Source organism: Phaethon lepturus, unplaced genomic scaffold (genome assembly GCF_000687285.1).
Source record: "Phaethon lepturus isolate BGI_N335 unplaced genomic scaffold, ASM68728v1 scaffold10165, whole genome shotgun sequence".
Lineage (NCBI taxonomy): Eukaryota > Metazoa > Chordata > Aves > Phaethontiformes > Phaethontidae > Phaethon > Phaethon lepturus.
Genome location: NW_010540397.1, coordinates 82,939 through 110,170, shown reverse-complemented (window position 1 = coordinate 110,170; position 27,232 = coordinate 82,939). Strand labels below are relative to the sequence as shown.

General features: G+C 36.7%; 1 protein-coding gene across 1 annotated transcript; it reads left to right on the top strand.

Annotated features, from left to right (window-relative positions):
* The first annotated feature begins 3,262 nt into the window (after positions 1-3,262).
* DCN (decorin) lies at positions 3,263-25,544 on the top strand. The gene is made up of 7 exons (XM_010287430.1): positions 3,263-3,314; positions 5,177-5,289; positions 15,853-16,066; positions 16,254-16,367; positions 17,546-17,639; positions 22,619-22,757; positions 24,016-25,544. The coding sequence occupies exons 1-7, from the start codon at positions 3,263-3,265 to the stop codon at positions 24,208-24,210; spliced, it is 921 nt and encodes a 306-aa protein (XP_010285732.1). The 3' UTR covers positions 24,211-25,544.
* Positions 25,545-27,232: the final 1,688 nt, after the last annotated feature.

Genomic DNA, 27,232 nt, shown 5'->3' with positions numbered 1-27,232 from the left:
TCCCTCAGCTGTAAAAGCAAAAAAGCCTGTCGTGTATACCCAACCCCCTAACCTCCCTTAGTCCTCACACTATTCCCAAATCCTTGCTGTATCTCCTACACCTGTTTGGCTGGCTAAATGGCGGCATATACTAGTTGGGCTGGTGCAGTGCTACACAGGAGATGGCTACCCACTGATTGCTGCTCTCTCAGGGACTGGATAAGGGCTGAATTATACCAGCCTTGGCTCTTCTCTGCCTAATTTCTGGTCTCATAAAATCTCCAGACTCATCAGCCTTCTGTCCTCTCCGGGAGGTGTGGCAATCACTTAAGAAATCATGAGAAAAAGTGACACCCTACACAGAGAAGATCCCATGGAGACAAGCCTGATTTCTGCAGTCGTCTCCTTCTCCATCTTCCCTCTAAGGAAGGATTCCTAGTCCTGTTAACCTCTCCCTGCCAAACATCTTCTAGGTGACTGTAGATGAGCTTTTCAGTGCTTCCAAAAGTGAGCGTGGGCCCTTGTCTGCATGAAAGAAATCTGTTGAAGATCCAGCTCTGCTGGATTTTGATGAATGCATTTTGATTGTGTTTGTTATTCCAAAAATCTGTGGCGTAGCGACTAATGTAAGAAAAAGTTAGGAAAACTTCTGCCAGGTATAATAAAAGTTCAGCTGATCCTGACCAACAAAAGGAAATATTTCAGGCTTACTTACAGACTTTTTTTTTTCCCCCCACTTTGTAGTTCTATGGAATATTCTGTTCTTCATGTGTTTTTATATGCATGCATTTTTACACAGATGCATTTACATGTACACTGGTGGGAATGGTTGTGTGCTACAGGTTAATAAGGTAGAACAGAAGAAATTTTCTACTCACAGAAATCTGCAGAGAATAATACAGATCTGACCTGTGCTGCAGGAACTGATGGCAGTTCAGCTTCTATAAGTCATGATTTCTCCCAAAGAAGTATTTTAGTGCAAATCGAAATGGTCTTTATGACTAAGGATAACTGGTTTATTAAATACCTTATATTTCCAGAATCTTTAGGCTCTTAATTTTAGTGGGAAGGAAATCCTTCAGGGATTTTGAAGGGTGGAGCTATACCATTTCTACTCATTTGTGAGTAAGCAGAATTTTTTTAAAATGTATTTACCAACTTAAATAATAACTGACTTAGTTTTATTCAACCAAAATAACTAAAAACGTATGTATTTTCAATTTAACATACAGTGGGAAAAGTAGAAGAACCTAAATCTTTAATCAGTTATAAGTTAATCTAAGTAACCAGAGGCCTGAAATATTTCCAAGGAACTGAATACCAAACTGTGTAGCAGTGATTATTCACATAGAAAGTCAGACTGCTATGAGAGATTTTCATATGGCTTTTTAAGAAGCAAGTTTTAATGTATAAAAAAATCACAGCCAAAAGCTGGGATACTTGTGTAAACTGTTCTTAAAGTGATTGAGAGGTGACTCAATTGACATTTTCCAACACCAGTTCCCCTTTCAGCTGGTATTACATAAATTTCACTGGAGGGTATTTGTGGGTGGACATGCAGTCGTACTGTACAACATGGATTCAGAAGTATATCGGCATCACTTGAGTTTCTCAGAAATGAGTAGCAAAGACAGCCCACAGCTCCCCTCTAAACTGCTCAGTCTCCCAGACACAGGAATAAAAAAATCCTCCTGGGAAATGATAATTCTATCCCAGGAGCTAAGAGCCATTTCAGCTTCTAGTGGCATACATTTCTTGATTCAGTTCAAATTCTGTCATGCTGTCGTGTTAATCCAGGCTTCCCCATTCATCTGAACTGGCTGTCTATTAACCTGTCCTGACCAGAAAGGTTTGAATGGTTGCTCTCCAGGCAGGGAATCTCCAGCACAGGGACTAGTTTGCACTACACCGATGCTCCTCCTACATGTATCTGTGTGGAGATACATCTACCTATATACAGACCTGGACCTGCAAGCTGAGGCACAGCTCATGAAGCCATTGTAGATGTGACAAGTGGTGAAGCCCTTGGATCAAGTCCACACCTCAAACACAGTTCCGTCCTGAATTATTTATCTGCTGATTTTACAAGGCAGTGTCCAGATCTACCCATTGATAAACTCAATCTCCACTGGAGAGCTCCAGTTGATGGAAGCTCCAACTTCAGGATGTACTAAACTTCTTAATGATAATGCAATGTCTCTCCAGCACTCAGGGTGCATCCTGTACTCCTCTATGCTTTGTTCTTCAAAACTCAAACGAATCAAGACAAAAATCAAATATAATTTATATAGCTGTTTTCTGAAACCTTTTTTAAAAAGCTTCAGGAAATGCGTAACAGAATATACATGAGATACAGGTAATAAAATATGTTTAACACTTTAAGGGATGACAATTATATTCTTTGCATGCAAAGCTAATCATTGTATTTTACATCCTCCTAGTTTCTAGTACAAGATAGGAAGCCTTTATAAATCACTTTTCACAAATGGGTAACTGATTATTAGGTTTGTCTTATTGTTGTAATAGGAAACATTTAAAGCTTAACCTCACTGCGCTGAGAAATTGTCATTTCTACCTTATTCATGGATAATACTTGGGCTTGTAGAAGCTGACATGTGAAGCTTGAAATGTACAGCTGGAAATTTAATTTAAAGTTTAGTCTCTGGCAAATTATCCCTTCAGTAGCAATGCAAGTGTTCTTACAAAGTATGTTCCAAGGCCATCATATAAAGGACAGCTGTATAGCTCTCATGTCCCCTAGTTTCTGCCATAAACACTTATTTACAGATACCAGTCTACTAATAGAAATATACTGACAACCAGAACATAGTCATATTATTCTGAATACAAATAATTGACCTTTTTTTTTGTGAAAAATTCTATAAAAGTTGCTAGAGTGTAATATCTTCTTATAACAAAGTTATGATCTTGAAAAAGTAGTGTTTTTTGGGAAAGAATTTTTAGTTGCTGACATCATTCCTGTCCGCTGAGGACAGAAACTGTCCAAAGACAACCAACATACAAATTATACGGTATCACATTTTTATATATTTGGAACTTTAGTCCTACAGTTCTGAAAGTAATGAGGGTTTTGCAACAGTCTTCAGTAAAAATGAAGTCCACGCCTGAATGAGGAAAGGTTATTTTGGTAATGTGAAGAATCTTAATCTGTATTATATGTGCATGCACTGAGTATCAGTAAGGTAAACAGGATGAGATGTGAGCTTTGGCTCTTGTCATTTTATGTATGGCAGAAGCTTTTACTAATTCATCCCAGGACGGGATGATTGTGCTGTTAAAACTTTTGGATGATGATGTGATTAGAACTCAGCCAGGTTAATATTGTACTCGGTTTTAAATAAGTATCAGATCAAAATATTTTCATAATTTTTTAGCTAATGTTAGAGAACCTACGGGTGGGAAAATAAATTTGAAAAAGTGGCTGTGATGTTTTCTAAATTCAGAACCCCAATTTTTGTAATGATAGGAAAATAGAATATGTTCTATATGGACTAATATATGGCCAAATCTATAACGAAAAAACACTAATTGTAGTAAAAAGCTCCAGCACATGTCACTGTGGCCTCTGTAGAGTTTATGGTAGTTTTATAGTAGTAACTTTAGAATAGTGCTCTTTATGTAGGTTAAAAAGATTAAATATAGTACCAAGCTTATACTTATTTTCATGGTTTGCCATAATCCTTCCAAATGAGAGCCAACAATTTTTTTTGTTTTACTTTACATATATATACATATTCTAAAAAGGATTGAAAGAGAAGGGGTTTTGCTTAACATTGGATTTTGACAGAGAAACTTACATTCCAGGTGTGAAAACACATTTGTGATGAACGTTAAACATCACAGAATCACAGGATAGCTGAGTTTGGAGGTCACCTCTTGAGATTGCTTAGTCTACCCACCAGCTAAAGCAAGGTCAGCTAGATCAGGTTGCTTAGGGCTGTCTCCAGTCAACTTTTGCCTGTCTCCAAGGATGGGGACTCCACAACCTTTGTGGACAAAACATACCTTATCTCTGGGCAAGCATATCTCACTGTGTTTGCAATGCCATGCTGGAAATTAAAATACATACTTTAAGAAGATAATATATATAGGTATATATCTTTTATCTGAGAACAACATCATGCAGTCTGCTATCATATTGGTGATACCTGCAGAGAGATCTTTCCCAGAAGAGTTCAAATATAGCTTCAGAAATACTTGTTAAAAACCTTACTGGTAAAAAGATTGTTCTACCCAGAGAAGTCCACTTCTGTTAGATGCCCATATACAGACTTCATTAGTGTCTATAAAATTTTCCTACCAACCATTCATTTAGCATTTCACATTCTGTTAAAAAAACCCCCAAAACACTAGCTAGGAAAGAACATTTTAATTTTGTGGTAAATCAGAATGACTAGAAAAGATTTGCTTTATTCCAAGTCACAGTATGAAAGGAAAGCTGGGTAAAGCAAGTGTTATTTAACACTAAATAATTTCATTTCCATGACTTCATCGGACTTACATATCAGCTATTCAGAAAATAGTCCCAAAGAGAGTCTTTAATTTAAACTGTCTGATGTTCTTTTGGCAGTTGTAGTGAAACCAAGAGATTTGTTCTCCAGAAAACTTGGACATAGTTACAGATGAAAGAAAAGGGGGGAGGTGGATTGGTTTTTTTTAAGGTGGACTTTACTGCAAGTTATTCAGTTACTGTCAAACAAACAGTATTTTTTCTGGAAATGATTATAATTAACTATTGTACTTCTTTCAAAAAAGCCTACTACCTTTTAAATAGCAGGAAATGTTCTCTGTCCACAAAAGCTAACACACAGTGGAATTAATAAATACCATACTTCTTTCTGAAAGCAATTTTTATTCATACAATTCAGTGGAATTAAACGTGTTAGAAATAATTTTCCCAAACTCAATCCTTTGCTTCAAGCTGTAAGTCAGCTATATTCTCAGAAAAAGGCATAATGGAAATGTGAATAAATAAATTTTGATTTGACATAACAAAATAAAGCTCCTTTTGACCAGCTGGAGACAGAAATACTTTCAGATAAGTCTTCATAAATTTCTTCAGGAAATGAGTTCTAGAAATGGTGTTTACTGAAAGGTAAATGATGCTAAGAAAAGTGCTAACACCTATTTAAAGTTTCTTTCAAAGTCAGTTGTTTATTTTTTTCACTGACCCTAGGTCTGGAAAAAGTGCCAAGAGACCTTCCTCCTGACACAACTCTGCTGGACTTACAGAACAACAAAATCACTGAAATTAAAGAAGGAGATTTCAAGAACTTGAAGAATCTTCATGTAAGTATATAAATGAACAAGCAGTTGCAAAAAAAAAGGGAGAGAAAATGTGGTTTTGGCCTGGTACTCAGGTTTTTAAGGAAAACTGATGAAATACTCTGATCCTCCACCAGCCCAGCCAATTTATTTCCTTTCCCATTCCTCTTCTGCAAACTCTCTTCTCATACCACAGAAGTTTCTCATCTCTTTTCAGCTCTTCATACCTGTTTCCTGTCCATTCAGTCTCCTGATCTCCATCATAACTTCTCTCACCTCTTTATTTATGTTTACAGTCCCTTTCGCACACTGAATTCGTTATTTCTATTTAAAAGGCAGATCCATCTCAACGCTGCCACCTCACTCCCTTTTTGCTGTATTCCTTCCCCTCCCATCTCTGAGCTCACAGAAATTTGTATACACCATGTTTGTCAGCAGTTTTTCTGTGCTAATTTTAGGTCAGGAATCTTCAGATCAATCTTCTGCCCCATGCACTTCAATGGAATTTTGTTTTTATAATAACCTTCTCCTAACAAAACTCCATCTTCATCCTCCTTTGCCTGCCATTCTCTTCCAACACTGCTGTCTGTTTTCCTCTTTGCTGAAATATTTTCCTTCCCTGGTTTCTGTGACTGCCCTTTTTTCTGGCTCACCTCTTCTTTTCCAAGTTTCCACCAGACAACTACCTTCCTCTGTTTCCAAATTTTTGTTTCTCTGTCTGAGTCCTCCTTCTTTATTTCTATATTTTTAATCAATGTCTTAAAATTCATACCTCATAGTCTTGCCTCAATTTTGTTGAAACATCTCTTTCTCTCCAGATCAGAAAAGGCTATTACTCCTCTGCTTTTGAAAGTAATACCCCAACTCAGGCATATTTCTGAAAATATTATTTTTCTAGCCTTTCACCAACTCAATTTATTCTGCGTGTTATTCCATTTGATCCTTTTTGATTATAACCAATATAAACTACTTGGCTTTTCTTTCCTGGCTCTTCACAGTCTCTTTCTGTTCTGTGTTTTCATTCACAACCAAGAAGCCAACTCCCATTTTTTATCCATTCATGATGCCAATGCCATCACCCAAACAAGAACTGTTTTAAACAATAAAATGCATTCATCCACTCATACTAGGAGAAAATAAAAATCCTATAAAGCATTTATCTCCTTAATTACTCATAAACTCCCTCTTAAATTTTTGTTTTAATGCAACATAAAGAAGAAAAGTTTTAAAAAATTTCTAGGAATAGGCACAATGCCAACCTGTCCGTAGTGGAGGGAGCCGCATGAGTAAATCATGATGAGGTTCGTGTCATCTAATTTTAACAAAGGTGTCTATACTTGAGCTAGTTACATAGATAACCTCTACAGTCAACAAAGAGAAGTAGGTGCTTCTACATCACATTTCATCTGACTTGGTTTTAGAAGGAGATGACTTGTGCCCCAGAATTGTTTTTCAATTCCTGTCCTTGGCCACTGAACAGATTAAACACCCTAATTCCTGCCCACTTTTGGTTGTCTTCCACCTTGGAGAGAAGTCCTGTGTTTTCAATGAAGATCATCGGCAAGGTGCTAAAAATGTCTTGTCAGTGAAATTAATCTTTTCGCAATCCTTCTTCATGACACTGCATGAAATGAGTCAGAGCGTGGCATTGCAGATGAAAAGCAGTGCCCCCAGTGACTTCTGCCTACTTGGCACTCAGCTCAGGTCTCTGTTACACATCCTGCTGTGAGTTAAGCTCTTGTGAACTATGTCATCTCATTGAGGTTAACTCTATGGGGTTTTTTCTTTCTTTTATTACAGCAGATATAATTTAATAGTGAACTAAATAGGTAACTCTTCAGTGAAGAGATTATTTATTTCTCTTACTCCCAAAAGTACCCGGTACATGCTTAGGAACCACTGCAAATCATACGAAAGAGTGACAACGGTAATATAAGTTTTAACAAATAACCTTCAAAACAAGGCAGTTTTCCTGGATTTACTCAAGAACAAAAAAGCAATCCTCTAATCTCCTCCCCAAAATATTAATTTAGTCATGCACTATATTTATGTAACTAGGCACCATCTTTAGTCTCAGCAGGCATCATTCTTCCTCTTGTGTAATATCTGGGAATGATTCCCATTCCCCAACTTACAATTAAATATTCTTCAGAGTCATAGTGAAAGGGGAATATTGTTTTTAGATAAATATGACTCCAAAGCTTTGCTGTTGACAGAGCTCGATTGTCACTTTTGTTTTAAGGAGATGTGTGTGTGTGTGTGAGATATACAAATGTGTATCATGTATATGCTTTTTAATCATAGTCCCTGATAAACATGTCTTGTGTTATTACATTTGACAGTGTGGTGTTCAACAGTTCCTAGACTTCTTAGACTTTACTAAACCTTCTTATACTCTTCTAAATCAGGAAGATTTACATAAGTTATCAGTATTATTGTTCCAAAATCTAACATTATCAGCAACTGCAGTTAAATTCTTGCATAAAGTGATCACTTTAGGGAACAATACCTTAAATTCCAATTTTCATAGCTCTTGAAAAAAATGAACAGTATATTCAGTTTATTCCTTTTGAACATTCCTTTTAAATTCCTTCCTAATTCCTATAGATATCACCAACCACAGATGTAATAGATTTAGAAGAGATTTTCATGACAAGTTGGGTTGAACCTAGAGTTCAACTTGTACTAAAAACCAGATGCAGTAAGAAGAAAAATCATCTACCTGTAACTTGTCTGTGGCTTCTCTTTCAGCACAAATATAACTGCTTATGTTCTGAATGCAAAATACATGGAAATAAAAATGGAAGAGATATTAGTACCTACAAAAATATTCTTTGTATCAGAAAATTTTCCTGAGTAAGTAAAAGAGCAGTTAAAATTTGCAGCTGTGGAAATATGACAAGCAATTAGAAAAGGATGCAACTAAGGGAATATTTATCTGTAAATAGTAGATGCCTGCCAGAAAACACCGGAGTCAACAGTTTTGTCACACTTGATATTTTTATTATTTTTAAATTTATCCAGGAAAAAGTGGCTAAACTATTAATTTTGTACTAAAAAACTCAGTGAAACTTCATGCTATTTAAAAATGAAAGCTAAGATATATTTTTTTACCAGAGGGCTTGGGAGAATAGGGAAAAAATAGATGACAGTCTTTTTTTAGGGCTGAGAATGGAGTTTTGTGGTTTCAGAAACCTGTCTGATATTATGTGAAATCCTTGCTTATGATTTAGACCTGTGGCAGAACAATCAAAGAGGCGCTACTGGAAAAGGCAGGAAAAAAGTCTTCTATGAAACTGTCAGAATTTTCCAGGCAGACTGACGCTCTGGATAGAGTACAGTACTTTGACCCCATGGACACAATAAAAAATCCAAAATACTACATGAGTAAGCCCTCATGCAGAGTGAAGGAGGAGTCTCCATGCACATGGAGTTGCATGCTGTGTGCCAAGGCCAAAATAAACCAGCATAACGCCTGGCACTTGGAAAAAGAGGTAAAAGAAACTACTGTGTGTTAGATCACTATAAGAACAGCACAAACAACAGAATAGTAACTGCATGCTTTTCCAACAGGAATTTTTTAATGGCACAGTGTTAGAACAGCAAAAGAAGATGAATGCACTATTGGCCTGAAATCAAATGGAACATTGCTTAATTTAAGCTGGCAGAACTATGCAAAGCCATGGTTGTGCATTTAACAGTGCTAGAACCAGTTGTATTTATACTGAAAGAAAAGACCTGCATGAAAGAGATAAAAGATTTAAACTTGGGATTTAAGGTTATGACCACATCCACACTAAGGGATTATCAACACTAAATGTGTGGGCAAATAAATTGAGACACTCTTTGTAGTAATACCAAGTCGAAAAATAATGTATTGCATTTAGAAAACTTTCATGCACTCCTTTTTTTTTTTTTAATAAAGAGAAGACTCCTTATGGAAGGACAAGAGCCCAGATTAACTGAAGAAAAATATAAGAACATCTTCCAGGGATACAGAAAAGCTCCTAATAGATCAAAAAATATTAATGAAAGAACGTGGTCTTCTGATGGCTCATTACAGCTTCAGTTCCTTTTTCCCAGGCATAATTAAAAGAGAAGTTAAGTAAACATAATGCTCTGCAAATCACAGAAGAATCAGTAACCACTCACATACCGTAAAAAAACAAAGACAAAAAACTCTGTCCAGTTTCTCTCTCTGAACTCAATTCCCACTATCATCAATGGCAAACATTCTTAACAGGACTGAGAGATATCTTTTTTTAATTTATTTTTTGCTTGGTGCAGATGTAGATTTCTATCAAATATTCTGAAAAAAAAAAAAAATTCTGAAATGCAGAACTCCCTTAGAGAGTTCTCATTACTTCAGGTTCTCCTTTGCATTATACTTAACACACAATGAGATTTTTCACTGAAACAAGCGTGCAACACACCACATACATGCAAAACATTTTAATGTGCAGAGGGTACAGGTCTTTACATGTGAGGAAAATGTCAGAAGAAAATATTTTGAGGTCCTGAAAATTCTGAAGAGTCAGTGCACTAAGCTAATGAAAAAAGGAAAGGTTACAGAACACACGATAACATAAACAAGTAAATTGTGACAAAATGAATATCCCAAATGCTTGCCTCAGTAGACAAGGACAGGTTTGAAAGATTCTCTAGAACTCCAGAGCATTAGTTTTACTTTTTGCTGGAGCAGGAGAACGTAGAGCCAGCTGCTCCCTGGTCATCTGTGCAGGTCGGGTTACACAGGACTTGCCGGTGAGAGCTCAAACGCCATGCGCACACATCCGCAGCGGGCTCCTTGGCTTTGCGAGATTCTTCACCAAGGTACTGTGGGTGTCATCAAACTGCTTTCCACAGTCTCCTTTCGTTTATACTGACAGACTGTCGTTTCAATACCTTGCCATTCCTCCCCTCACAGTTCATTCATCTCTTCCCTATTCTTTCCATGTCATCTCTTTTGCCTTGCCTTTCTTAGCTATATCCACCTGACCCTAGAATTTACCTTACCAAAGAATTTAAGTAACAACAAACAAAGAATAATTGCATCGTCATGTTTTTTTTATACTTTCATCCTTTTCCTGCCTTAACTGTAGATCATGGGCCCTTCAGGAGACATAACATCTGGAATTCTGTTCAGGTCCCCATGGATTCAGGGGCTCTTTGTTCCTTCAAGTTTACTAATGTTTATGACTTTTACAATGAGTTTTTAAATGAATAATTATTTTGTAGATTTCTGTCTCCTGATGTAACACAATTAGAGAAGAAAGTCAAGTTCCATTTTATATTTTTTGTGTTCTTGTTTGCTGTTTTTTTTTTTCCCCTAAGTGTACATCCACTCCTATTAATTTGGCAGAAAAACTTGACTATATGTCCAAGTTATGAGTATATCTTAACAACTAAATACATAAGGCAAACAAAAAGGATGAAATTTATTATGATTTTTATTTGGATTCCTGACTCCTGAGCTTAAGGCATTACTGTTCCTAGCAGAACTGTAATAAAACCCAGGTAATAATCTAATACATAACCCAGGAAATTAAAGAAATTCCATTGGGTCAGCGGATTGACTTTTCAGTTTAAACCCTGAAGGACACATGCATCATTAAAGATTTGATGTTAGGTAAGAGTACCATCCCCAGCTGGCAAAACAGATGTTTCACCATGTATTATGGCTGATAACAATTTGCTGATCATTTTACAGTTCACTTTTGATTTTGGCAGGGCTCTTGCTTCAAAGTATTCTAAATTAAGAAGAACAGAAGTAGGGATGAAAACCCCTCAGAACAATCCACTGAGATTCTCACGTAATGAAATTACATGAAAAAATACAATCCCCTGCTCCCCACCCACAGACAATGCAAAAATTGTAAGTTTTGGTAAGCCCAAGAAGAGCAACCCTATGCTAGTTCCTACACGATTGCCAGACGCTCCCTCTGCAGTTTGTCAGGGTGTATTTTGACAAAAGCCTGCCAACAAGTGTTCCAAAAATTTCCTGAATTGTGAATCCTCCTTTTTGTTTTGGGAATAAATATTTGAGGTAGAAACCAGACCAGAGGGAGCTAAATGGCCAGACTCCCATTGACTTCAGTGGAGCCAGCATCTATTCCTGTCATACAGTGATTTTTTTTTTCCTGACTATGCTAATACCAGAGGTTTTTAGTAAAAAGTAGGCCACCTTTGGAGCCAAGCTTGGATTTTTTTTCCTCTCTAAACACTGCTTAAATTGCTGGTCATGATAAGGTGGTCCACAGTTCTTACCACAGTGCAATATTATAACCAAGTCAATGTTTACTGTGCAATGTTTACATGCTATACATAACAAAGGAAAAAGGTTTTATCTCAGGAAAATGAGGATGGAAGATAATTTTTCTCTTATCCACAGGAAATTGCTATGAACCCTTAAAGCATGACTAATGGTGCCTTTAATACTTGATATATTTGTCCCTCTTTATTTTCTCTTTCTTTCTTGCCTCTTTTCTTACCTATGGCTAAATATCTTTGCAGGTCATGCTGAAAGCTGTACATTTCTGTGCTCAGCCTTTTGTATTGTGTATTGGTGATATGCTTCAATTCTTTTTTGGGGGGGGGGGGAAGGGAGTACATTTATTTTAAACTAAATACTTTTCCCTCCACTAAAAATGGAAGCATGGAAGAAGATAGATTTTTGAATAAAAGTTTCAGTTCCTGTGATTTTGTTCTAGGCTGTCCGATATCTGCCAAATGATTTCATGCTAGCAAGTGTTATCTGTGGCTAAGGGCTCCAGCACTTTCAGCAGTTTCAAACTGACTCTTACTTTTCCCTCTGAGTACTTCTTACCCTGTTCGAAATATTTTTATGTCCTTTAACAAGATGAATATAATGCCCTATCGTGCCATCTGGGCTTTATTTGGGATAGCTAGTCCATGTGGCATGTTTTTGCCTGACATCCCTTCCTCAATAGCACTGCCTGCAGATGTTTTCCCTAGGTTTTTCTCCTCTAGTTCCTGTTTTCACTGACCTCTAAATTCCCCTGAGTTTTTCATTTTACTTTGTTTTGGTTTGTTTTAACTTTTGTTACATGCAAACCATACGGAGCACATTCTGAGGAAAGTAAACAGCATTGCTCCAAGGCTAATAACTTAGTTATTTAAGTCTTGCATATAATAGAGTTATTGTGAAGTGGGAAAGGAATCCAAGGGTATGGCTTGCCAGGTGCTGTGCTCGTGTGTTATCCTCATCATTTGCTGTTGCTCTGGGAGACAGTAAAACTTCTCTTGCAAATTCTGATGTGTGGGTTTATTTTTCTTCTTTACAGATGAACAACAGTGTGGAAAAAATAGTGCGGGTTTAAAATATGGCAGCAGGGACTTGCAGAGCAGGGTGTAAGTGGGAAATTATATTCTAGTACAAAAAAGTTAAAAACTACAGGCTTGTGATACCTTCCCACCTTATACACCACACATATGTTCCCGCTGTGAAATCAGTATTTTTAAACATACCTTTGATAGATACCATCATTTCTAAGTGAAAGGCTTTCTGAAGGTTTGAATAAAACAGCAGTTCTGTGTGTTTCCCCAAGATAACATGTTCATATTCAGGAGAAAGCATTGGCAAAGCAGAACAGATTAATCCTAGATACGTAGGTAATTTCTGGTTTTGGTCAGGACTATCAGTTCTGCTCTGAAGAGCTGTAACAATCCTGTTAACATCAACTACTCAGAGAATATTTACACTTCAGTGTCTAGCTGAATGCATACCTATCTGTTTCCAGCAAGAAATATTTCACATCAGATCATCAGCTGTGATAATCATAGCCCAAACATTTTTTTATCAAAAAGACAACAAGGTTAAAATGAATCAAATAAGAAAGAAAAAAGATAAGGCAGATTTTTAGCTGAAGTAAATCACCAAGCAGCACAAAGCAGGATGCAGGATAAAAATTTCAAGTGCTCATAAGATGAGTCTGAACATACTGAATTTGACTAAGACATCTATGGAAAAGAAATCCATGGTAAAATTAAGAAAAAAAAAAGAATGTAATTAGCAGTGGCACATTCAGTTATTCAGTTATTATGATAAAAACAGTGAAAGAAACTCATCTGCATAATTCAAGCTGTACTCCTCAAAGTATCTGGATTGTTTCCCATGTCCTAACATTGTGCAGGCAGCTGTATTACACCATGGGCAGAATGTACATCTGTATCATGATTCTGGCAATGACGACTTGGGAAACCACACCCCGTGTGTACCCCATGTGTTCTCATGGCAGTTCTTATAGCTCAGGCTCAAATAAAAAAGAGTTGGGGCCATGGCTTCCCCTGACCGATATATTTATTTTGGGAGAGACTTATTATTAGGGAAATACTCTGCTGAACTGTGAGTGACCTTTTCTACCTCCTCTTTCAAATGTGTTATTGCTAGCTAAAACACAAAATTAAAACCAGATATGCCCAGCTTTACATGTACTCAGTGAAACCATGTACAGAATGCTCCGCTTGCTTTGCTCAGGATGATATGCAAGAGGAGTCCCTTAGGGAAAAAACACACATCAAATACCATTTTAAACTATCTTCTCACCTCTCAGTTTTCACGATGGAGAGGTGCTGTCACAGATGCTGATACACTTCTTGACACTGTTTTAATACTTAACTGATTGTGGAAAGAGCTGAATGGACAGACGGCTGAACATAGGCCAGCAGTGTGCCCCGGGTGGCCAAGAAGGCCAACAGCGTCCTGGCCTGTATCAGGAATAGCGTGGCCAGCAGGAGTAGGGAAGTGATTGTGCCCCTGTACTCGGCACTGGTGAGGCCGCACCTTGAATCCTGTGTTCAGTTTTGGGCCCCTCACTACAAGAAGGACGTTGAGGTGCTGGAGCGTGTCCAGAGAAGGGCAACGAAGCTGGTGAGCGGTCTGGAGCACAAGTCTTATGAGGAGCGGCTGAGGGAACTGGGGTTGTTCAGTCTGGAGAAGAGGAGGCTGAGACCTTATCGCTCTCTACAACTACCTGAAAGGGGGTTGTGGCGACGAGGGTGTTGGTCTCTTCTCCCAAGTAACTAGTGATAGGACAAGAGGAAATGGCCTCAAGTTGCACCAGGGGTGGTTTAGATTGGATATTAGGAAAAACTTCTTTACAGAGAGAGTGGCCAAGCATTGGAACAGGCTGCCCAGGGAGGTGATGGAGTCACCATCTCTGGGAGTATTCAAAAAATGTGTGGATGTGGCACTTCAGGACATGGTTTAGTGGACATGGTGGTGTTGGGTTACCAGTTGGACTTGATGATCTTAAAAGTCTTTTCCAACCTTAATGATTCTGTGATTCTGTGATTGTGTGAATGCTCAGTTTTCCTCCAAGAAACAAACTAAACTGTAGTTCTGAAAATATGAAATGTGTATTAAAATGCACAGAATATTAACTATAGTATATGCAATATAAAAGGTTGTGGTGTAGCAGCAACTGTTGTCTTCTGTTTCTGAAAATATCGTAATGGAGTTAGTGAACAAAGACTGTCTATAGCTATTCTCTAGCAATAAATACAACTAGATACTATATCTATGTTTATATAGCCCATTCTACCTAATTCACTGCACAAACATGCCACACTGTAAGTCTGATATGTAGATAGCAAACAGATGGAATGATAAAATTTATTCTGATACGTATCATATCTGAAATTCTTTCCATTAGCGTTACTGTTCTGACAGTAATTCGACTTTCTTGTCCCTTTTTATGTCTTGGTTGGTTAATCAATAAGAGAATTAGCAGTAACATAAAATTTCAGAGGCATACGGAGACCACCTATTGCAGGTAACAGAGCTTTCATGTAGATCTTTCTCACCTGACTGTATAGAGACCTAATTTGCTTAGAGTTACCCTGAGTCTAAATATCACAATTGTTGTGAGCACTGGATTAGGCACCTACATAATAGGCAGAATAAATATGGTCCATGGTCCCTAATTGCAGGAGTTAGAGTATGATGCTTCAAATTACTCCCCTTCCATACTAAGTTATGCTTACCAAAAAAATAGCTGATATCTCCGCAAAAATGAGATTATTAGAAATTTAATAAGTGCAGTCTATAAGACTAACAGGATAGAGGTGATGATATGTGTATTTTTCATTAAGCTGGGCTGTGCCCTCACTATATTGAGTCATAGAATTTTCTGTTCAGGAAAAACTGTTTAGCAAGGCTGTGTAATCATGGGTAAGGTATAAAAGTATCCTCAGAATAAACAAAATCAGATAAAAACCCAAAACTGATAATGTTAGTTTTATGTGACTGTTTTGTTCTTTACAGGATTCAAATGGAAGGGTTGAACTTATTCTTGGGTACAAATTATGGATGTGTAACAGAATCTGCATATACCTCAACAATGAAATAACACTTGTATTTGTTATGTAGGCTTTGTTTACCTTTTACTGTTTCAGAAGTTCTTGATTTATTTGTTTTAGTATTGCATTGCATTTTCTTAAGCTCACTAGATTTGCCATTAAAAGACATCAAAAGATGCTAGAAAAGAATAGTAATTTTTAAATGTCTCATTCCTAAAATAATTTCCCTAGTGATCATCTGAGATCTCCTTCATTATTACTCCACAGGCATTGATCCTTGTTAACAACAAAATCAGCAAAATAAGCCCATTAGCTTTTGCTCCTCTGAAGAAACTGGAAAGACTTTACCTGTCCAAGAACAACCTGAAGGAACTCCCGGAAAACATGCCGAAGTCTCTTCAGGAGATACGGGCTCATGAGAATGAGATCTCCAAGTTGAGGAAAGCTGTCTTTAACGGACTGAATCAAGTGATTGTCTTAGGTACGAGCATGAGAAATTATAAAAAAATCAACTCAGTGTTTTTTCAAGATGTTGTTTTAGTTCAATCAGTGATTTTATGTAGAAAGCCAAGAAATGCTCCAATAAATTATGCCTCCACATTAGCTTTGACCTGAAGGATATAGGTACCTACACTGCAGCACAGCTCACGACCATGTTTTGTTGGCAGAACTAGGCACCAATCCAATCAAGAGTTCAGGCATTGAAAACGGAGCTTTTCAGGGGATGAAGAGGCTCTCCTACATCCGTATTGCGGACACCAACATTACTAGCATCCCAAAAGGTAAGAAATTCAACTAATATTTCAGAGATTTGCACCGGTACAATGTACTGACTTCTAGTCAGCTGGAAAAAAATTATTAAGGAAGTCTTTTGAGTCAGTCCTTAGCATATCCATTACTTGACTATTTCATTTTTTGGTCAGTTGACTTTTATTGGTTTGGAAAATTATGTTTTTCTACTGTGAGAAGCGCCACAAGAGGTGCACTGTCAAAAGTAAGCCATTTTATGTTATTTTGCTTTTCTTGTCTCATAGCTGAAATATAAAGTGGAAGAATGTTTTCACCCTCCAACCCTGGTCGTTGAGCCTGATCAACATTACAAAGATGTAAACTCTGTAGAATTAACTGAAGTTTTACAGGCATAAAATCAGCCCTCCACAAGTCTGTGGGTTTATAACCAAAAATATTGTTCCTATACAAAAGGGAAACATTTACTATTTTTAAAAGTACTTAATTGCAAATTGTTACAAAATAAGAACAACTTCAATATAACCTATTAAAAAATACAAACCAAACCAAACCAGAATGGTTCCAGTCCAGAGGAAATTATATTCTGTTTATTCAGACTTCAGCCAACAGATTGTTTTGAAATAGCTGAAAACTTTTTGAAAGTTAATACTGGTTGTTTTTCCTTTCTTCCCACATTTCCTGTTTTGGATGTTCCTTTGAGGGACCTTAGATAGTTAAAATATTTGGTTCCAATTTTTTTTCCTGATAAACATAATTTGCAAACTAGTATAAGCCCTACCCAAAATAACTTTAAAATTATTTTACCTTATCTTTATAATCTCATTTTCTGCTGCTGTTATTTGTTACATATTTATGCATGTGGATAGTCTGGCTAAAATGAAGGCTCTTTCACTATTATATATGTCCCATTTACATCATCATGAAAGCTAGAATTCATATCTGAGAAGAATTTAATTTAGGTATTTTTTAAGAATTAGCTGTTCTATAATGACCTTAGGAGCTTGGTCTTATTTCATGGCAAATAAATTGTTACTAGCTGTTTTCAGTTTCCATGATTGTGAAAGTTCCTTGTTTCATTCAATGACTTGTTCTTGGCAATGTTTAGTTAAAATATTTTTGTTACTGTAAAAGAGCCTCAGTATAACACATGTCCTTTAAAAAAAGATAATCTGTTTTATCAAAAGTAATTTGATGGTATTCTCTCTTTCAGGCCTTCCCCCCTCTCTTACTGAACTTCACCTTGATGGCAACAAAATCAGCAAAATTGACGCTGAAAGTCTGTCTGGACTCACCAACTTGGCAAAGTAGGAATTCATTTCTCATTTTCATATAAAATATTGGTTGAAATTGTAACCACCACACATACAATTAGAAAACATAATTCTGGGCTTCATGAGCATTATCATAATTGAAGCAGTACATAACTTAGTAGGAAAAGCTTCTAAGGACTTGGGTACTGACTTAAAGACAACAAAACACTTTTTTTTTTTCTAACAATGCTTTCCAGCTGTTTTTAATCATGAGTGATGTGTGCCCAGGCCAACTGTTTCTTTGATAAAAAAAAAAAAAAGATAAAGAGAGCAATTAGATTTTTTAATTATGTCATGCTTCTTTTATTGTATTTCCATCTTTGGTTTATGCAGTTTTCTTGGGACACGGCATTGCTCATGTAATTTTCCCTTGAAACTGAGGAAAAAAGCGCATGGGAACCAAAACTGCTTGCAACAGTGTTTCCCTTGTTTCTCAAGAAAGACAAATCTGCGATGAGTCCAGGAACATGACCAAAAAAAAAAATCATACAATATCCGTGAAAAAGTGTAGTTTTTTCGGAGTGATTGTACCTTGCTAATCTGTGAATATGTAGTTGAGTAAGTTTCTCTAACTGTAGGAAAATGTGAGGAGAATTCCAAAAAGCAGTTATAGCCATACAGAATTATTTGTGAATTACTTCACATTAGATAACATGCTAAAGTCGTAAAATGGGCCTTTACTACAAGGTATTTTAATACTATGATACTTTAAAAGTTTTGTATGAAATAGAAGTGTAATTGATCTAAAACACAGTTAATCAGATTATTGGATATAATTCCTGGATCTTCATCTAAATCATTCTGCTTGTCATGATGAAGAAAACAGAAATCAAAGAAAGATTGCTGAACAACAGGAGTTAAGTTTACCACTGTTTATAGTAGCTTGGGCAGTAATCTAGTGCCATGAAATATAAAGTAACTTAACATGTATTTCAAATCTGGCAATTCCAAGTGATAAGGCTTAAAACAGCTTTCTAGAGCTTGTAAAATAAGACATCTCAACTTATGTTTAATGTTCATATTTGATTCACTCTTGTTCAAAAAAAATCTGCTCCTGGATTTTAACGAAAAAATAAAAATACCAAAATTAGGGGTTAGGTGACTATGAAGCAGTTATTGTTTATGATAGAGACTTAGTATAAAATGTAACATCCCCCAGATAAATGATAAAGAAAACTTTCAAACCCAAAACAAGATGGTAACTACTCAGGTAGAGAGTAATTTACTGTACGGGAGGAGGGGGGTGTTGGGTATGTCTGCTCTTCTGTAGATGACAGGGTTTTTCTGCTTTTTCATATTCACACTTGGAAAACACTACAGGCAACGTCACATGGACAACATTGTTGGAAGTCCTTCTTAAGACATAAAATTTTATGCAGCAAGTGCTGATGGACTACTAAAAATATCTAACCTTGGGCTGCTTCTATTGTGGCTGTTCTGTAACAGAGAAGCAAGATATTCAGCTGGTCATGGTGTGGAAATCTGGAGCTGCTCAGAGCAGGCACCAAGTTTTAAACTGCTCTCTGGCCTGTACTTAAGCAGGCAACCTAAGCATAGTCAGAAATGCTCTTTTGCAAAGTTGAAAAGTAAGGCAGAATAGAGATTGGTGAAAAAGGAGCACATTGTACATAACAGAGCAGACAGACGAGGAAAGGAAGGAGCTACAGGAGAGTTCCAGGACAGCGTATCAGATAAATCTAAGGGGCAGCATGCACTATATACCACAGGAACAAGCTATTTTATTTACACATCTAAGTCTTCAGGAACTTCAGTATGGGATCAGACCACTCTCCTCCTGGATCATGTCAACTCACGCTCAACAGTCTAATAGCTGCCTTAAAGCACAGTTAGACTTTGAGAAACAGGACTGATCTACTGATCATTCCCTTTTAAATTCTTGAGTTCTAGCAGACCACCAATATTATTCCTTTTTGTTTGTTTGTTTGTTTTCCTTGTAAAATTACTCTTGAGTCTTTCAAAAATCTTCATATAGTGCTGTGGTGGAAAAAAAAATCTCATGAATGTACACCGAACAAAGACTTTCCTGGTTACATGCAGGAATGAGGTCCACAGGATATACACATTACACAACTGACGTGACTATTGTTTATATCCTATTTCTTAGGATATAAACTTAGGTTTACTGAAAAGATCTAGCTCCATACAGTGGAAGTTGCATCAAGCCCAGAATAACAATGATGTTGAGCATCGTGAAGTTTGTTAAAAAATGTGGAAATGGGCCAGCAGGGATGTTGGAGACAAAAGAAGTTGAAAAAAATATTTGAGAATTTCTTCAGATTTTAGATATGCTTTTGTTTATGATCTTCAATGATTTAGAACACTGTGACTAGATCAGCTAAAGCACTGGAAAAAATGTTTATATTATTGAATACTAATATAAAAGGAAGTAATATTTCAATATATTAAGCAACAGTTTTTCAAATTCTTCTCTTATTTTTCCCATGGGAAAAAGAAGAGAGATGAAGACCGTATTTTACACACTCATATTGACCTATTTAATTTGTAAACACAGGCCCAAGTGCCTGAGAGTTTGTTTGTAACACATTTAGATGAGATGTAATTACATATAATTTCATTGCTTGTGGGAGTTAGATCCACTTTTCTTCACACTCCAATTTTATTCTTTCCCTAAAAGAATTTCCCTGCATGAGCCAACGCAGAGTTGGATCTTGTCCATCTCTATGGTGTGTTAACAGGTTACTTTTGCTTCAACAGACCAATATGAAAGTCAGACCTGCTTTTCTCATGCTGGTCTCCCCAGGTGTGACGCATCTGCTTGTAGACCTGCATATGTAGCGCATATGTTTAGATAGGTGTCAAGCAAGAATTTATAGCCTTCTGCCAAATGTTTTTTTTCCCCAGTCCTTTTGAAGACATTCACTATGAGCACCAATCATTGAAGTCCTTTGTACACATCCGGTGGATCTTCAGACCAAATTGCTCTGTAGGATCAAATCCACCAAGCTTTCCTAAATCTTGATGTTCTCTAATCAAAAGGAATTTTGTTCTAACAACTTTTAAATGAAAATTCTTCCTGACCAAATTCTAGGAAAGATGTGGGATACTGTGAACAGATTCTGGGTGAAATAAACCCCTGATGATGTCAGTGGGAGATCTCATTAAAATCCTCTTTGTCATTTAATAGTTTGACAACATTGCAATGTTTAAATGAGTATGATATGACTATTTGTGTTATATATGTACTAGTTAACAAGATCTTTCTTCCACTGCTTATTTTTAAAAGGAAAACTATAAAATGTGCTTCCATTCTTGGACAGCATTTTTTCTGGAAACATCTCTGCCATAAAGATCAAACAAGAACTTTTAGTTCTGTAACTTTATACTAGGTTCAGATACTGACTTTTGAAGCTGGCACAAGCCATAAAGGCACAAGCTACAGGTAGTAGATTACTGTGAATAAGACTTTCTTTAAAAGTACTCATCCATAGCAAATTATTTTGCTATGATTCTGATGATTCTGAATCATTCAAATGATTCTGATTACCTATATTAAATTCTTTAACTGACTCTGTTACTAATAAATCTCAGAGCATTATTTCCCTCAAAATTAAAAAAGATTGGTTAAAGAAAAAAGAAATAGCAAACTAGATGAAGTAAGTTTAACCTTTATAGAAATAATTTTCTCAAAGGAAAACATTCTTGATATTCATAGAATCGTAGAATAATAGAATCTTTGGGTTGGAAGGAACCTTTAAAGGCCATCTAGTCCAACCCCCCTGCAGTGAGCAGGGACATCTTCTAGTAGATCAGGTTGCTCAGAGCCCCGTCCAACCTGACCTGGAATGTTTCCAAGAATGGGGCATCTACCACCTCTCTGGGCAACCTTTGCCACTGTTTCACCACACTCATTTGGAAAAATGTCTTCCTTATCTAGTTAAAATCTACCCTCTTTTAACTTAAAACCATCACCCCTTGTCCTATCACAACAGGCCCTGCTAAAAAGTCTCTCCCCATCTTTCTTATAAGCCCCCTTTAAGTACTGGGAGGCTGCAAGAAGGTCTCCCTGGAGCCTTCTCTCTCCCAGCTGAACAACCCCAACTCTCTCAGCCTTTCCTCGCAGGAGAGATGTTCCATCCCTCAGATCATTTTTGTGGCCCTCCTCTGGACTCTCTCTAGCAGGTCCATGTCTTTCTTGTACTGACAACTCCTGGAAAATTACCACTGAATTCCTTACTGCAGCACAGACCATTGTAACTTATGAGAAGGCTCTTGAAAAAAATTCTTTAGTAATTACAAACAAATAGTATTAACCCGGAAATACACAGATAGGACCAGATTTTCCAAACTGGACATAAATTGTGCTAGTAAACCCGGAATGTGGATGTACAAAGCAGGAAGGATGGTTTTGTGATGAAAGCTCTGGGCTGGAATGTAGGAGAAATGTGTATGTCCCGCTCCTTTTTTTCAGGACGTGTATGTCTCATGTATGGACATACGTATGACTCAGGTCCTGTTTCCAGCCTGTAACATGGCTCTAACTACATAAATATCTTAGAAGGATGTGGTGAAGATTTAAACTATACAGTTCTGGTTACCCTGGGTTACATAGTTTAACAAAGAAAGTTACAGCCAGTGGTCCTGAAGTCATGCAAGAAACTCTTACTCAGCTTTTAAAGAAAGACAAGTGACGATGGAGGTGCACAGTACACATTTACAGTGGGATTAGTCATATAGCTCATGAAAGTATGCAGTGCCACGAGCACAAGTTGAATATCATGATAATTATGATAGTTCACATCAGATCACAAACTTATTTAAATATCTTTATCTAAACTAGTTCTCTGTGGTGACTCTGTAGCTCATGCATAATTCTGAAAATTAGTCTGATCTGTTCTACAACAGTAGTGTAGAGAAGTAATCAACCCAAGAAAGAGAGTTATGTGGGCAAGTTTAACATATTTTTTTATTTGTGTTTTTTTTTTGTTTTTCAGATTGGGTCTCAGCTTCAACACTATTTCTTCAGTTGAAAATGGCTCTCTTAACAATGTACCCCATCTGAGAGAGCTCCATCTGAACAACAATGAACTTGTCAGAGTACCTGGTGGGCTGGGTGAACACAAATATATCCAGGTAAAGTTTATCATACTGCCTCAGAGAGCTATAGATGAAAGATTCCGAATGGTATTTGTGTGGTTTTTCAGTCTTGAACAGAAACACATACAGTATTTGTGCAAAAGGTAACTCGATCCGAGTTTCATAAACTGTTGCATGGGAATGGAAAAATTGTATACGAAAAGAAGACTCCTACTCTTATTTTTGTGTGGATGTGGCTATGGAGGTGTATAGATCGAGAGGTGTGCATTCGTTATCTCTGTGTCTGAGGGGACACAACAAATATGGGATTGTTTGTGTACGCTGGCTTCCTCTTTAATCAAAAAATGCTTTCAAAGAACATTTCTTCTGTTGATTTTTTTTGAACTCTACTCAGCGACATTTTGCAATGTTTCCCAAGAACGTTTCCTTTGGTATCTCACAAAGCCGTGCCTTCAGGAGGGAGAAGAGAAGCAATTTGCATTTGACGTCATCACTATTTCTGAGGTCTGTGTGGCTGGATAGCTAGAAATACGGCCTCTTGGAACGAATTAAAATATGTCTTTGCTTGGACTAACATTTTATGGGACAGAAAGCTCCCAAAGAATGAAGACTCCTGAATGTAAACCACCACTTGCACGTAGCTTGGGAAAATTCATTGGAAATCGTGACTCTTGAGCAAAGTAATATTCATCAGTTATTATAAATCATCACTAGTATAAGATTACATTGGCTCCGAGTCCTGTACAGTTGAACTCATGAGAATAAAAACATTAGAGCTGGAGAGAAACTAATTAACACAAAATACATCTTTTATATACAGCACATGCTTCTGAACCACTGTATTAAGTAATAATTAATAATTAACAATTAATAGTTAATAGTTAATAGTTTAATAGTTAATAGTTAATAGTTAATAGTTAATAATTAACATCAATATAGATGTTAATTATTATTTTGTAATAATTTTGTAATTATTATTTTGTAATAATAATTACAAAATAATTTTTGTACATTATTATGTAACAAAAAATACTGTTTTTGTTACAGTATGGTCAAACGATAATCATGTTATTAGATTGCCTTGCACTGTTTCTGCTCTTTCTGTAGAAATTATTTGTAATTGGGTGTACACTAGATGTTTCAGGAGGTAAGCAGAATCAAGCATTTGTTTGGAAAAAGGGTTATAGTGTCACTCTGTATAACATTGCACAACACATACTAAGTACTTGATATCAAATTATCTTATCTGCCCCAGTAGCTCTATTTCTCACTTCTGTACCTCTATGCTTTTCAGGTGGTCTATCTTCATAACAACAAAATTGCTTCAGTTGGTATCAACGACTTTTGCCCTCTTGGCTACAACACCAAAAAGGCTAGCTATTCCGGTGTGAGTCTCTTCAGCAACCCCGTGCAGTACTGGGAAATCCAGCCCTCTGCTTTCCGATGTATCCATGAACGCTCTGCAGTACAGATTGGAAATTACAAATAGATGTCTAAAGATGGGGTTCGGTTCTGTTTCAGCTAAAGTACCTGTTGTAATAGGCCTGTTCAAAAAATTGTTGCTAACAATTAATGCCAAATACCAGAAACTTCACTTTAAAGTGGAGATGATCCATTGATGTAGAATAAATGAATCATTACAGATGTACAAGATCAAGCATACCATCAAAAAGAATTGCCAACTGTGCTTTAAACTGACTTACTTCAGCCTTCTTTTCCAGCATGCTTTCTGTGGTATTTTTCAGTTTGCTAAATGCTACAGGTTTTCAGATTCCACTGTATATGAGATTTGGAGTAAATATTTGTCAAGTTATGAGATAAAAGAAAAAAAAAAAAGATAGTGATTGAGGTTATTTTTATAGCCACACACACAAAAAATAGTAGAGGGGAAGAAAGACTCTCAAATCATCTTGAGACTTGAGAAGGTGAGAGTTACCTCCTTTAAATTTATTTCAAGCCCTGGAGGTTTAAAACTACCCACTATAACACTAAGCTAATTCTGAATGTATCTATTTAGCAGAGGCAAATGAAGTTGTTGCTAATGTCATTATTTTGGGAAAATTAAATAAATTCATATTATACACATAATTCTTTAACGTTTGCCATTCTTCTAGAGCAATGCTATTCAGGATTAGCCTAACATAATCCTATTGAACAAAATAATGAGTAGTCTGCAGTACAAAACCTGTAACCTATGTCTGGAGCTCAGTGACTATATTTCTCTAGGGCAAATCCCTCACACCTTAGTCACAAGAGCAGTTCTAATGACTGCAGTGAGACTGCTTTGCAGAGTATGATATTAGGGTTTAGTCATTGGTATCAATCCATGTGTATATCTAAATCAAAATAATAGCAGTTCACTGTTCACTTGTTCTGTATTGTACATTTGTCAGCATCCTTCACTGTTTTGTTTTTTTTTTAAACAATGTTTTAAATTGTCAAGTAGAGATATGCAGGCTCCCCATCTGATGAATTTGTGGAATTTATAGATTATAGGCAAAATCATAACTATAGCAAAATACAAGGTGAAATAACTGCAAGGCCTAGCTGGACATTGCTGGGACATCATTTGTAGAAGTATCTTCTTAGAGTGACTTGAAGCCCTCTGCAAATTGGGATTCTTCAACCCATACCAATGGGTAGGAAGCACATCAAAGGTAGGCTGCACATTTCTACTGTCAATCTACAAAGCTAAACATATACTCAATAAAAATGTCACCTTAAAAGAATCTTCTGCAGCCTTTTAATACTCCAAGGTCAATCTCTCTAATTTGTAAAACTTATATGTCATTTATATTAAAGAATAATGTAATACAGGCAAACTCCAAAGTGTTTGTCTTTATTTTCGGTTTTAATAGCATAGCATAGTGTGTCAGAACTTCAAGCATGATTAAGTCTTGAAAATTGAACATCTTTGGCATGGTGATATGTAAAGGAAGAGCAAGTTGTATAAAATTCTTTTGCCTCAAGAAACTTTTTCATGCCTAACACTCATAGGTGTATTTTCTAGAAAATTAATGTATTCTTTTTATAGCTGTCATTTATTTGGACAGTAAATAATTGGAAATGATTATGAATCACTAATGCCATTACAGAGAAAAAGCGTGTTTGCACTCTTGTTAGCTTTGTTCATATAGTAGTCAATGACTTCACCCATTTGCATCTGTTTTTTCTTCTTTCACGTTTTCTGAGTCTTATTTTTAAACAAAACTAACAGTACATCATATCCTTCTGTCACTGGAGGGAAAACCCTCCAGAAAATCAGCAGTTAGATTTTTTCCTTTTGGTTTTTGATTGGATATCTGCTATTACTGAGAGAGAGACTTCATCCAGAAAGCTAAGCACTGGCATTTCAATAGCAAACAAACACATCGTCTTGAGCTTGAACAGCTCCTCAGGGTTTGTACGTATATGATTCAAATATGCAGATACAGGTGCAACTTACAGGAAGGGAGTTATACAATAAATAATAACAATTACTTATTACATAAAACTTCATATAAACATATACACAAGCTTCCCATTTCTCCCTCCATGGCTTTAAACTCTCCCCACACTAAGGCTCTTCTTTCAAATCAGAAGCAATTTTAACTCCAGAAGAAAATGTTTGAGCCTGGTCCTCCTGTGTAATACCCATGGTATGTCCCATACCAAGCTTGTTGCTCTCTGTGCTAAAGCACAAGGTATTCCTAATACATTCCCCACTAAAAGCCAAGGGCTGCAAAGATAACAGGACTTTCCTGATTCCCATTCCTGGGAATGTGCAATAAAACAGAATAAGCAAATCCTATAATGTGAGACCTCAGCAAGATCATGACAAATTCAAAAGGTAACACCCTATCCACACACAGCATCTGCAAAGACTTCAAAGCAGCAGGAAGCCAAATACTTTTAAAACTGTTTTTTCATATAAATACAGAACACATGGTGCTTCCACTTAAAAAACAAAACAAAAAAAGAGGGAGGGAGGGAGGAAGGAAGAAAGGAAGGAAGGAAAGCAAAAGAAAGAAAGAAAGAAAGAAAGAAAAAGAGGAAGGAAGGAAGGAAGGAAGGAAGGAAGGAAGGAAGGAAGGAAGGAAGGAAGGAAGGAAGGAAGGAAGGAAGGAAGGAAGGAAGGAAGGAAGGAAGGAAGGAAGGAAGGAAGGAAGGAAGGAAGGAAGGAAGGAAGGAAGGAAGGAAGGAAGGAAGGAAGGAAGGAAGGAAGGAAGGAAGAAAGGAAGGAAGGAAGAAAGAAAGAAAGGAAGGAAGGAAGGAAGGAAGGAAGGAAGGAAGGAAGGAAGGAAGGAAGGAAGGAAGGAAGGAAGGAAGGAAGAGACAAAGAACTTAAACTATAAAGAGTTGGGTGGAAAGACATGAGAGCGCTAAAATAGAAAGTCTTTAGGCCCAACAGTGCATCTCTCATCCTTCCGTAAAGCATGACGATAGTAAACAGTCACAACTGTAGGACTCAAACACATAAAGGAATAAACCCCTTGTTTCCTGATACAGCTTAGGGCATCTTACCCCTTTCT